The 12,608-nt window shown below is 44.9% G+C and overlaps 1 protein-coding gene across 2 annotated transcripts; it reads right to left on the bottom strand.

Annotated features, from left to right (window-relative positions):
- Positions 1-470: 470 nt before the first annotated feature.
- LOC113132350 (platelet-derived growth factor receptor beta-like) lies at positions 471-12,004 on the bottom strand. 2 transcript variants are annotated; one of them, XM_026310349.1, is made up of 28 exons: positions 11,834-12,004; positions 11,114-11,207; positions 9,619-9,686; positions 9,431-9,525; positions 9,143-9,338; positions 8,789-9,049; positions 8,529-8,659; positions 8,063-8,144; positions 7,892-7,966; positions 7,471-7,654; positions 7,281-7,396; positions 6,948-7,059; positions 6,510-6,612; positions 6,314-6,422; positions 6,143-6,237; positions 5,871-6,003; positions 5,616-5,720; positions 5,249-5,353; positions 4,915-5,017; positions 4,706-4,827; positions 4,413-4,528; positions 4,196-4,318; positions 3,892-4,003; positions 3,682-3,781; positions 3,371-3,476; positions 3,175-3,268; positions 1,105-1,243; positions 471-938 (listed from the first exon to the last, which is right to left on the bottom strand). In XM_026310349.1, the coding sequence occupies exons 2-28, from the start codon at positions 11,131-11,133 to the stop codon at positions 791-793; spliced, it is 3,153 nt and encodes a 1,050-aa protein (XP_026166134.1). In that variant the 5' UTR covers positions 11,134-11,207; positions 11,834-12,004; the 3' UTR covers positions 471-790. The 2 variants fall into 2 exon arrangements, with proteins under 2 accessions (XP_026166134.1, XP_026166133.1); XM_026310348.1 differs by having other exon boundaries at positions 3,175-3,280; positions 11,834-12,002.
- Positions 12,005-12,608: the final 604 nt, after the last annotated feature.

Genomic DNA, 12,608 nt, shown 5'->3' with positions numbered 1-12,608 from the left:
GATGTAGGAAAAGCACAAACCCAACACTATCCTACTGTTTTTATCTATAGATTAATATTTTTTCTTATTTATTATTTAGATAATTAAATTTTCCCCTTTTGACATTCTACTTCCTGTTTTCTGTAAAGCACTTTGTGGACAAAATGTGCCATACAATCAAACCTGCCTTGACCCAGACCAAGGTCTGACCTGGGTCATGAGCTGAGAACAGAACCAGCACGTGAATCTCAGTATGATTAGTTACACAAAGCATGGAAGTACTGATTTCATCGGAGTAGATGAGCTGAGATTTAATTTAATAATAAATGTGAGTTTTTCGTCACTTTGAGAGAAACCTGATATTTTGAAGATGAAAATGAGGAAGAGCCTTTAGTCACAGTATGAACTCATTCGTCTTTCTGAGGAAACATTTTCTGACACTCAGCACATTTTGAACTTCCCTCTGCTCCACATCACGACAGGATTCATGACTAATTCAGCTGCATTTTGATGCTTAAAGAGACTCAGGTTTTATTTATTTGTTTTTAGTAACAGCTTTGTTTCTAGAACTAGAACAGTTCTATAAAAAGCGTTAAGCAGTGTGAATAAACATAAATCAGATAATACAGACACTTCAGATTAATAGAGAATTAATGAAGGACTATGAGGCCATCTATCTAATTCAGAACCTGCTGTACTGTTAATTAAACTCTGTATATGGTTTAATTAACCCTCTTCTATGCCTGTCAGGAACAGGCAGCCATGAGGGTTAATTAACCCATGTACTGTGACCGTCAGGCAGCTGAAGCTTTCACAAGCAGCTCTCCTCCTCTTCCTCATGGCTGCCAAACAAAGCAGGAGGATCCTCAGATTCCTGTTTTTCATTCAATGATGTCACTTCCTGTGCTCCTGGTGAATCCAGGGAGGTGAAGTCTGAAGAGGGGTCGGACATTCGAGGGCTGCAGGAAACATAACGGCATCACCATCATCATCGTAATTACAAAAAAAAACAGGCTTTTAATGTGAAGCAAGTCCTGTGTGTGACGTGATCAGACCTGCAGCTCAATAAAAACACAAGACTCTACCATCCATCGACTGCTTTTGCTGAAACAATCAAACTTGTACCTGGCCGCGTCCAGCGCAGCTCCCCTGCTACTTTCTAGGGTGATATCAGTGATGGGGATGATGTAAGTGCCATGGGAGGGACCTGCCCCCACTGGCTCCGCATTTGACAGGTGAACACTCACATGAGAGGTGGGGCTTCCTGCAAAGAACAGAGGGAGGGATGTAAGTGTCAGTTCTGGTGAGTTTCATTTCCTGGTCACTGACCAGTTGAGGTGGCAAAAGTACTCACATTTTATACTTAAGCAGAAGTCAAAATCAAATCAAATCTCTTTATTATCACACATCATGTACACAAGTGTACCGATGGTGAAAGACTCTGCCGTGGCAGTACAAGCAACAAGATGTGAAAATTTAACAATGTACATAAATAACAATATACACATTTTACACAATATACACATTACAGTGTTGTCAGAGTCAGTGTGGTTGGTATGTAGATGGGATCCAGTGTGGGGGGTGGGGGTGGATCAGTATAATCTACCATCCGGAGTTCAGCAGTCTGATGGCCTGCAAGAAGAAGCTGTCTCGCATTCTGCTGGTGCGCCTCCAGGTGCTGCGGTACCGTGTGCCTGATGGTAGCAGCGAGAAGAGTTCATGACTCGGGTGGCAGGAGTCTCTGATGATCTTCCGTGCTTTGCTCACACATTACTGAGTGTAGATGTCCTGGAGTGGGGGAAGCTCATCTCCAATGATGTGCTGGACTGTCTTAACTATTCTCTTTCCGACTGAGAGCGATGCAGTTCCCATACCAGGTGGTGATGCAGCCAGTCAGGATGCTCTCCACAGTGTAACTGTAGAACTGTCTGAAGATTTTTGAGCTCAGACCAAATTTCTTCAGTCGCCTGAGGAAGAAGAGATGCTGGTGGGCCTTTCTCGCTATTTACTGTGTGTCAGATTCAGCACCATCCCCTTGGTCTTATTGATGTTCAGAGAGAGGTTGTTGTTGTGGCACCAGTTAATCAGGGTGCACACCTCTTCTCTGTAGGCTGATCCATCATTGTCGGTGGAGCTGTGCATGGCCACACAGTCATGCGTGTACAGGGAGTACAGGAAGTACAGGAGAGGACTGAGAAAACAGCCCTGTGGGGCTCCAGTGTTAAAAGTCAGTGGGGAGGAGTTGTTGCTGCCAAGTCTGACCACCTGCCGTCTGGTTGTCAGGAAGTCCAGGATGCACGGAGAATTGTTCAGACCTAGAGCCCAGAGTTTCACTACAAGGTTAGAGGGCACTATGGTATTAAATGCTGAGCTATACTCAACAAACAGCATTCTCACATATGTTCCTCTTGTCAAGATGGGAAAGAGCAGTGTGCAGGCAATTGCATCATAATTGTATATGATAATACAGAGCAGATGTGATCTGTGATAAGTTTCTCAAAGAACTTACTGATGACGGGAGTCAGAGCAACAGGGCTCCAGTCGTTCAAGCAAGAAGCTTTGGGAAGTACAGATACTTGTGTGAAAAAAAAGACTGGTAAAAGTAGACGTACTGACTCGACTTCTGTAACCAAGTAAAAGTAAGAAAGAACAGGGTCTGAAATGTACATAAATAAAAAAGTAAAAATGTTTTTTTCCGTCGATGCACAATACATCTTTAGATAACTCCACAAAACTAAAAAAGTTCTTCTTTTATTAACAACCTGCACAGTGGTTTTAAACGTAACGAACCTGTTTTAATAATGTGAGGAGTAGAAAGTACAGATATTTGTGTTTAAATATAGGGAGTAAAAGTAAAAAGTCCTCAGAAAAATAAATACTCAAGTAAGGTACAGATACCTGAAAAATCTACATAAGTACTGTAAAGAAGTATTTGTACTTTGTTACTTCCCACCTCTGCTAACCAGAGACCACAAAGCTGTTCATCTTCTGAACTTAACCTACAGGTTAACATGCTGATCCATCCACATTACCATGGCGATATGGACTAGTTACCATGGCGATCTGGACTAGTTACCATGGCATCTATACCCGTTAATAGTGAGCCAGGTTAAAAAAAACATTGTTGGGGGGTTGACCACCATGATCTGGCTTCATGGTAGAAACATCCAGTGTGTTTGTGTGTGTGTGCGTTACCGGTCATATCAGGCTGATCTGGAGCAGTTTTGGATGAACTCAGTCTGGATCGAACAACAGCTGGATTGTCACTCGTCAGGAAGTTGTCGGTGAGCTGCAGGTAACGCTGACGCACAACATTTGTTAAGTGTGTGTCATTGAATCTTAAATCAGATTAAAGGTTGTGAAGTATTTACCTGATGAAGCTCTGATTTACCTGTTTGTGTTGATCAGTCAACATGTTTCCCACTGAGACGACCAGTGACGAGAAGCCAGGTCTGGATTCAGGCTCTTGCTCCCAGCAGCGTTTCATCACTTCGTAACTGCAGAGAAGCATGGCTTTAGATCATTCATTCATTCCTTTGTTCCTTCATTTGTTCATTCATTCATTAATTCGTTCATTAATTCGTTCATTCATTCATTCATTCATTCCAAAGGCATTTCATCACATCATAAGTGCAGAGAAAAACACGCAGACACACTCAGCGTATCACTCTGGTATTATTTGTGCATTGTAGTGCGTCATACGTGTCGTGTGGAGCATGTTCAGGCTGGTTCATCCTGTAGCCTCTTTTCAGGGCAGAGTAAAAGGCGTGTGTCAAGGGGAGGTCGGGGTATGGGCTCTCACCTGGGACAATATACACAAATTAAGAGGAACCACTGATGTAGACTAATGTAAAATTGTTTATACTGGACACACTGGTGCATGCAGATGTGTACTGGTTTATACTGGTTTACCGAGAGAATAGATCTCCCACAGTAAGACTCCATAGGACCAGACGTCGCTCTGAGAACTGTAAATGTTCTGGAAGATACTCTCTGGAGCCATCCACTTTACGGGAAGAAAGCTCTTGAAAAGAAAATGTAAATTAAAGGATTGGATAAATATAATATAAAATGATATAAATCTTCAGAATAAATTTTTTACAGAATGAGGACTGAAATGTGACCAGTATGGCCAGGATGTGACCAGAAAAACCAGAATACACTTACAAACACATTTTAATTATTTGAACCATTTTGTTCATGACTAATAACTAACGTTTCCTCTGGCGACGTAGTCCTGGTTCTTTGTCAGGTCTCGGGCCAGACCAAAGTCACAGACCTTCACCAGCTTCCCCTCGCAGACCAGGACGTTCCTCGCTGCCAGGTCTCTGTGGACACACTGAGGTCACATGACCCGACATGTCAACACGTGACGGGACACGCCATGCGGCAGAATTGATAAACCTGCACCAGTGGGATCAATGGGATCGTACGTTTCTGGAGGAGAGGAAATCCATGGCCTGAGCGATCTGGTAGGAGAAGCTGAGGAGGTCATTGAGGCTGAGGTGGGAGGAGTCACTGAGGAGGAGAGAAGATGCCTCCTGCCCGTCTGAAAGAAAACCATAGTTCACATGACTGAGGCTGTTTATCAATACTCCTGTTAATTATTATCATCATCTCGCAACGAACAGACTGAAAAAATATTAACTCAAAATAAATCACACAATGCTGTTAAGTTGTAGTTGTACACAGTGTACTGCAACAGGTGACATCATTTCTCCCTCACCTGGTGGTGTATAGGGTGCCTCGTAGACCACAGGTTCGATGTCAGCGTAGCTGAGCTCCTGCATGGTGACGTAATGAACGCGCTCCTCTTTGTTCATGTCCATGTAGCCGCCGTCACAGTCACTGCAGGGCGAGAGACATTAACTCAGTACAGGCCCAGAGAGAGAGAGAGAGAGACGTTTAACATGAAAGATCTGGTTCATTTTTAACCTCTTGGTGTGTGTGTCGTTCTGCACAATGATGTGCTTGTTCCTCTGCAAGTAGTTCACAAGGTCTCCATGACGACAGAACTCCATGATCAAATAGACAGGACCTGGCAGGCAGGTAACAGACAGGTATCAGACAGGTAACAGGTGAGATCACAATGTGGTCACATCCTGATCATAGTGTTGTTGAGAAACAAAGTTACTGAAGTGACCCATCACTTGTACAACTGAAATAATCTGTGTTACCAAAATAAGAGGAAATTAAAGATTTCCAGGCCTTTTGGATTGGTGGTGCCAATAAAGATAAAGTCAGGTTTAAACAGGACTAGAGTGTGCACCTCCCCTTGTGCAGGCTCCCAGAAGGTTAACAACGTTCAGATGAGGACCCAGATGGACCAGAACCTTCAGCTCGGATATCAAAGACTGACTTGCACTGGTGTTCACTGAATACACAAACACAGCATTTTGTTTGTTACTGATCTCAGGCCTAAAATGAAACTATAAATAATCAGTTAGACTGGACAGTGACTTTTACAATTTAACAGCAGAATTTAGCTGTAAAAACAACATGACAAGTGTCCTGATGGTTCTAGAAAAGTAGAAAGACAGGCAGGTAGACAGAGAGGCAGGTAAACAGACAGACAGACAGGTAGACAGGCAGGTAAACAGACAAGTAAACAGACAGGTAGACAGACATGTACATACATTTGACCATCTTCACAGCTGCTTTAGTTCTAGAATGAGAGTGAATCAGACCAGAGACAGTTGCCTCAACGACACGACCAAACGCACCTGATCCCAGCACCTGACCTGGACACAGACAGTTACAGGCAGGTACAGACAGACAGGGAGGGCAGGTGAGACAGATGCTGATTGAGGATCCAACTTTTTGCCATCATGGTGGTAATCAATCATTTAATTTAATACTGAGATCTATAGGGATATTGTCACACGTATTACCTAGTATTACACTGTCTCGTGGTACTTCCCAGGTGGAGTTGTAGGGCAGGTGGGTGGGGTCAAGGTAGGTGTACTGCAGTCCGTCAGGACTCACCGACTCTATTACCTTCCAAGAAACTTCATATCGAGGTTTCTAAAAGATGTTTAGAAGTACTGAGCTGTCACAACCAGAATCTCACATTGTCATGGCAACACAGGCACTACACTACTACTGTACTGTACTACTGGGCTACTACTAAAATTTTTAGTATCAGTACTACACGAGCACTGACTTTTTTCCAGAGGAGAATGAGGATGATGAGAAAGATGACGGCGATGATGACCAAAACCAGAACCGCTGCTAATACTGCAACCTGAGACAGCAGAGCTTGGGACAGAGAGTATTAATACCAAAAGTTAAGAACTAACATCAGCACACTACTACATGTACTACTGGTACATACATTTGGACAGTACTCGCAGATCTCGGGCGCGTCGTCCTGCAGAGTTCTTCGCTTCACATCGAACAGCTGACAGAGAGCTGAGAGCCTGAAGTGTCAACATGCTGCGTACCTGCACAGGTAAGACAGACAGTTGTCAGTCATCATCACATGATTATACCGTATTTGTCTCCACCCTTCAGATGATGTCACTGGTTACCTGGGTGACTCCTCTCTCCTCCACCTCAGTGATGTTCTCCTGCAGAGACACACCCTCTAAGGCACCTGACAGGCTCTTCCAGCTGCCCGTCAAATTAATGCACCTGCAGGAGTCAAAGAGGTTACTTTGGTAACAGCTCTGACCCACTGAGGCCTGGATTCTACAAGACCTCTGAAGTTCCCTGTGAGATCAGTTCTGAGAGCTGAGAGGTGGGTTTGATGTGGATTGGACAATCCAACATGTCAAAAGAGGTGCTGGTTGGTGGTTGGTATGCCCTCAGACCACATCAGTAGGCCTTCACTGCTGATCAGGGCCCCACACTCAACCTCAGTCCTGGTGTCTCTCTGACCAGTCATCTGGCAAGAACTGGTCCTTGCTAAAATAATCTCACCATCACAAGAGACACTGATATGACAGTCAGTCTGTGAATGTGTTTACCTCTCCGAGCTGTGACAGGTGTACCAGGTGACAGAGGGGGGTGGAGCTCCCTCGCTAACACACAGCACTGCCGTACTGCCAACCTCAGACACAGATATGATCCTGGGGGGGGCTACAAACACACACAACACTTATTTAAATTACCCGTTTGCAGAGTCTGTTCCATCTTTCAACCCTTCCTGTCACCTGCTGAGCTGTCACCTACACCTGGCCTTTGAAGGTGTGACATGTCACACAGACAGACCGCAGACAAATGGAAGTTAAATCCCCAAAATGTGTTTATGTCCCCACAAAATGAGTAAGACCAGCCCACACACAGTTAATCATCCTGACCTCTGATCTGCAGGTTGAAGGTGGCCTCGTCAATATCATCACTGTTGGAAACAGTCACCATGTAACTTCCTGTCTGGTCCATCTGGACTCGAACCAGCGTCAGTGTGCTAACATACCTACAATCAATCAATCAATCAATCAAATCAATCATTTAGGAGGATCAGACCACGTGTGTCTGCTTCCTGAATACCTGCTGCCTGTTAGGTGTGTGGTGGTGATGGAGGTGGTTTCCGTGGTGATGGTTTGGTTGTCTTTGGTCCAGAGGATGATGGGAGTGGGGTGTGCATCGACCTCCACGACAAACTCCACTGTGTGATGGAGGAGAGATGACACATTGGTCTCACCTGACGGCCACAGGTAAACGTAACCTCTGTCTGCAGAGAGAGAGAGAGAGAGAGAGAGAGAGAGAGAGAGAGGTTACGTGAGTCTTTATCTTTGCTCATCTTACCTGCATATATTTACCTGTATTTGTGTGTAGGGGTTACTGCATGTGTCTACCTGTGCGTTTACTTGACTGGTTGTGTTATCTGTTACTATGTTTACCTGTAAGTGTGTGATACCTGTGAGTGTGTTTACCTGTGTTTGTTACCTGTGTGTGCATATGTACTGACCCAGTACTGTCACTGTGATGTTTTTCGTCACAGTTCGTTCCTGCTTAGTCTCTTGGACCGCACACACATACACACCTGCAGAAAACACAACCTCATCGCATCACCATGGTAACAAAAAAAACCTGACAGATTTCAACCATAGCAACTGACATTTACTAAAGTTTGACCTACCAGAATCAGCCACTGTTGCCATGGAGATGTTAATAAAAGAGCGAATCTTATTGGGCAGAAAATCAGTCATCGGCTCAATTTCCTGAAGAGAAATGATTTGTATAGCTATAGATCACGGTACAATCATCCCAAGGCACTTCACAAAAAAAGACACACAACAAATGATCAGTGACAGTGGAGAGAAAAAACTTCCTTTAACGGAAGAAAGAACCGGGCTCAGTTTGGGCAGCCATCTGCCTCCACTGGTTGGGGTGAGTGGATAGAGGAGAGAGAAAAGAACAACAGTAACAATAAACAACAAATAAACATTGTGCAGGTAGAGGGCTGCTGGTGGCATAGGGTAACGTGCCCATCCGTATCCTGCATGTCCTCCCCTCCTCTCTATCCTAGCTTCCTGTCTCTCTACACTGTCCTGTCAAATAAAGGCAAAACTGCCCAAAAAAATAATATTTAAAAAGACAGGTACCTGTCTGCGGGGGAAGTCCCAGGTAAAGAAGACCATCTCTGTGTCTTTGACAGTGCAGTTTACAGTGAGAACCTCCCCCTGCTTCAACACACTGCTGGACATGGTCAGATCCACCTCCATCACCTTAGGAACTGAGAGCCAGGTGGGGAGAGGGAGACAGGTACACACAGACAGGTGAAGAAAGAGAGAGAGAGAGACAGGCAACGAAAACATCAGGTTGAATGTAAAACAATAATCTGATCTAATCTGACTGAACTCACCTACAATGCTGAAGACATAGTACACTTGGGACTCTCTCTCCTCATCACCCCAGGTGGCCACGCACATGTACGACGTGTCGTTCAGACGACCTGTGAAGCCGTGGCCTGGTTCGTACGTTGCCTCGGTAATCAGCGTTTTGCTAGGATGCTGGTAGAGCAAGACGTTGACCCGTGGGTCGGACACCACACAGGGAATGGTTCCTTCCTCAGACTCCTTCATCACCATACCTGGACCCAACTGGACAAACCACTCATCTGGATCTGTGGAGCGAGACAGGTGGTACTGACACAACATGAGATATTACGTCTCGCATGTATGATGGATACAAAGCAATAAGATAAACATGATGTCACCTTGTCCAGGAATGAAGATGTCAATATCTCTGCTCTGATATGATGACGCCTCCTCACAGGTGTATCTCCCAGAATTAATCCAGGTGACATTAAACAGCTGCAGGACACTGCTGGACCCCTGATTCTCCACAACAACCCCTTCGACCTGAGAGTCCTGAGGTAACCTCCATGTTACCTGACTCCATCCTGAACAGACCTGAGGAGACAGACAAGTACCTGAACACCCCTGGGGAGACAGGCATGTACCTGAACACCTCTGAGACAACAGACAGGTGATGTGTTACTGACCACTGAATAGTTGGATGTTGAGTTCAGTTGAACCTCAGTAGCTGAGGGCTGCAACTCCAGACAGACGTCCCCTTCAGGGCAGACAAGGAATATACCTGCAGGCAGACAAGTAAACAGACAGGTAAACAGACAAACAGGTATCAGTCCACCTGTAACCACTTATTTATATTTTACTTTGTATTACCCACCTAACAGGAAGTGCAGCAGGTTCAGACTTCCTGTCTGCTCTCTAATGGAAGCCATCATGGCCATGAGCCTAATCAATAACAACACAGAGATTTCAAAATAAAAGCCTATTTACAGTTGCTAACTTGCATCAGTCAAAACTGAAGTCACATTGTCCAGAGGTCTGTGTAAAGTAAAGTGGAAAGTAATAACTCCACACATAACTAGTTGCGGTTTCAGATCTCCATGATCCCTGAGTTTGGTCCCGTTAGCAGCTGCTGGTAAAAGGGGACCTGGTTTGGAAACATGGACCAAAGAAGACTGAGGAGTTTGTCTCAGAGGAGGTTTATGACCACGCCCACATGACCACGTGTCTCTGCTGGATGCAGGGGACATGTGTGTGTTACTGTGTGTGTGTGAGTCAGTGCATGTGTGTCTTAGTGTGTGTGTGTGGGGGGGTCTTTCACTTTTAGAGGACAAGTAGTTGGACTTGACTCGTCCAATCAGAATCTTTCCCTTGGGATCTGAGCCAATCAGAGGCCTCACTGATCATGCGAGTGACCTAACCACAGAGGAGGAAAATAAACTGGAAGGTATTTCCTGTGGGCAGCGAGGGGGGAGCTGAACACACAGACCATCATTGCAGTTTTCAGGCAAACACAGTTTGTAGTACATCTGCTGAGGGTTAGGGTGGTCACATGATCATCACAGCCATGCAATAATATGAGTGATCACTCTGAAGTAGAGCAGGGCCAAACCTTTTTATGGATGTGTTTAATGTTTTTACTGTGACTCAGTGATCAGTTCCTTTTTTTCTCCAATTCAATTCAACGTTTTGTTTGTTTAAGCAGAAAACAGTTTTATTTCTTTGTAACTGAACCTGAGAATCAGCTGCTCCTGAATAAACAATCAGTTTATTTGCTGCAGACTTTCTGTACAATTTACATTAAAGTGAGATTTTACATTTTGCTGTTGTGGAAAACAGGTTGAGGAACATTTAATGACAAAACGTGTAGAAAATGCAATAAAAATAATATTATACCTCAAAATAAACATTGTGCAGGTACAGGACACATAAGTAAAAACACCTGGACACTGATTTTCAGGAGCCCAGACACTCCAGAGTCAGTCAGTGTTTATGTCCAACTCTACTGCACCTGTGGACTGACCCACCTGTGGACCGACCCACCTGTGGACCGACCCACCTGTGGACCGACCCACCTGTGGACGGACCCACCTGTGGACGGACCCACCTGTGGACGGACCCACCTGTGGACGGACCCACCTATGGACTGACTCATCTGTGGACTGATTCACCTGTGGACTGACCCACCGGTGGACTGACCCACCGGTGGACTGACTCACCGGTGGACTGACTCACCTGTGGACTGACTCACCGGTGGACTGACTCACCGGTGGACTGACTCACCGGTGGACTGACTCACCTGTGGACTGACTCACCGGTGGACTGACTCACCTGTGGACTGACTCACCAACAAACTATGACCTAATACTTACCTGGTCAACAGGTGTCTCATCTGTCCATCAATCCTCCATGCTGAAGATCTTTCTCTGCCTCCTGACTGGTTGGGATCAGAGTGATGTCAATGACCTTCAGACAGAAACTGTGCGAATAAGAATTTTTATGGATAAAGTCACATTTAAACATAGATTTATCAATTTTGATCAGCTGTTCATCAAACCTGATCAATTTCATGGCAACATAATGTGATTATTGATCAGTATCTGAGCAGTGACGAGAGAAACTTTAGATTTTTATCCCGAGCCTGTTTTTCTGTGTGTTGTGTTTAAACTGCCTTGTTATTGAACAGTATATTTGAAATCAATATTAAAATCAGTAGAGAATAGATTTCTCCTGATGGCAGTTTATTATCAGGAAACCTTCACTTTTCTCTGAGATTGTTCAGAATCAATATTCCTGCTCCGAACAGAATTTATTTTCAATATTCACGTCTGTTTGCCCATTGGAACAAAGATCAACAGATCATTGATTGGTCAGTGCCAGTTTCTAAAGCCACATATTCAGATTATAAAGGAGGATTTAGTGTTTAGTACTAAACAACTGTGTATAAAGTACTGCAGTATCTGAAACAGTAAAATGCTGCTAAAGCACAGACCAAGTGAAGGATCAATAATCTGATCACATCAGGATCAGGGTCGATCATGCAGTTCAGGCGAGTTAAAGAAACTAAATTTTAAATAAAGAAAAGTTCAAACCTGATTTTTCTTCTTCACTGTTTTTCTCTGGTTTTCTTCCCTCCTCATTCCAGACGAACAGCGAATGGAAACTCACAGCACGAGAAAGAGGGCGAGACACACAGACTCATAGTGAGAGAGAGAGGGCGAGAGACACAGACTCATAGTGAGAGAGAGAGGGCGAGAGACACAGACTCAAAGTGAAGAGAGAGAGGGCGAGAGACACAGACAAAGTGAAGAGAGAGAGGGCGAGACACAGACTCAGTGAGAGAGAGAGGGCGAGAGACAGACAAAGTGAAGAGAGACAGGGCGAGAGACACAGACTCATAGTGAAAGAGAGAGCGAGAGACAGACTCAGTGAGAGAGAGGGCGAGAGACAGACTCATAGTGAGAGAGAGAGGCCGAGAGACAGACTCATAGTGAGAGAGAGGGCGCGAGACAGACTCAAAGTGAGAGAGAGAGGGCGAGAGACACAGACTCATAGTGAGAGAGAGAGAGGGCGAGAGACAGACAAAGTGAAGAGAGAGAGGGCAAGAGACACAGACTCATAGTGAGAGAGAGAGGGCGAGACACAGACTCATAGTGAGAGAGAGAGAGGGCGAGAGACAGACAAAGTGAAGAGAGAGAGGGCAAGAGACAGACTCATAGTGAGAGAGAGAGGGCGAGAGACACAGACTCAAAGTGAAGAGAGAGAGGGCGAGAGACACAGACAAAGTGAAGAGAGAGAGGGCAAGAGACACAGACTCATAGTGAGAGAGAGAGGGCGAGACACACAGACTCATAGTGAGAGAGAGAG

The sequence above is a fragment of the Mastacembelus armatus genome, unplaced genomic scaffold, assembly GCF_900324485.2.
Source record: "Mastacembelus armatus unplaced genomic scaffold, fMasArm1.2, whole genome shotgun sequence".
Lineage (NCBI taxonomy): Eukaryota > Metazoa > Chordata > Actinopteri > Synbranchiformes > Mastacembelidae > Mastacembelus > Mastacembelus armatus.
Note: the sequence above shows the minus strand (reverse complement) of the source record. Positions and strands in the feature narration are given on the sequence as shown.

Excerpts from the sequence above, each read along its gene's own strand:
- LOC113132350 (XM_026310348.1), bottom strand. The coding sequence starts at position 11,133 with ATGAGACACCTGTTGACCAG. Across the intron at positions 4,319-4,412 it reads ATTTCCTCTCCTCCAGAAAC|TGTGTCCACAGAGACCTGGC; the intron begins GTACGATCCCAT and ends ATGTGACCTCAG. Across the intron at positions 3,281-3,370 it reads TGACTGATCAACACAAACAG|CGTTACCTGCAGCTCACCGA; the intron begins GTAAATCAGAGC and ends GTTGTGCGTCAG.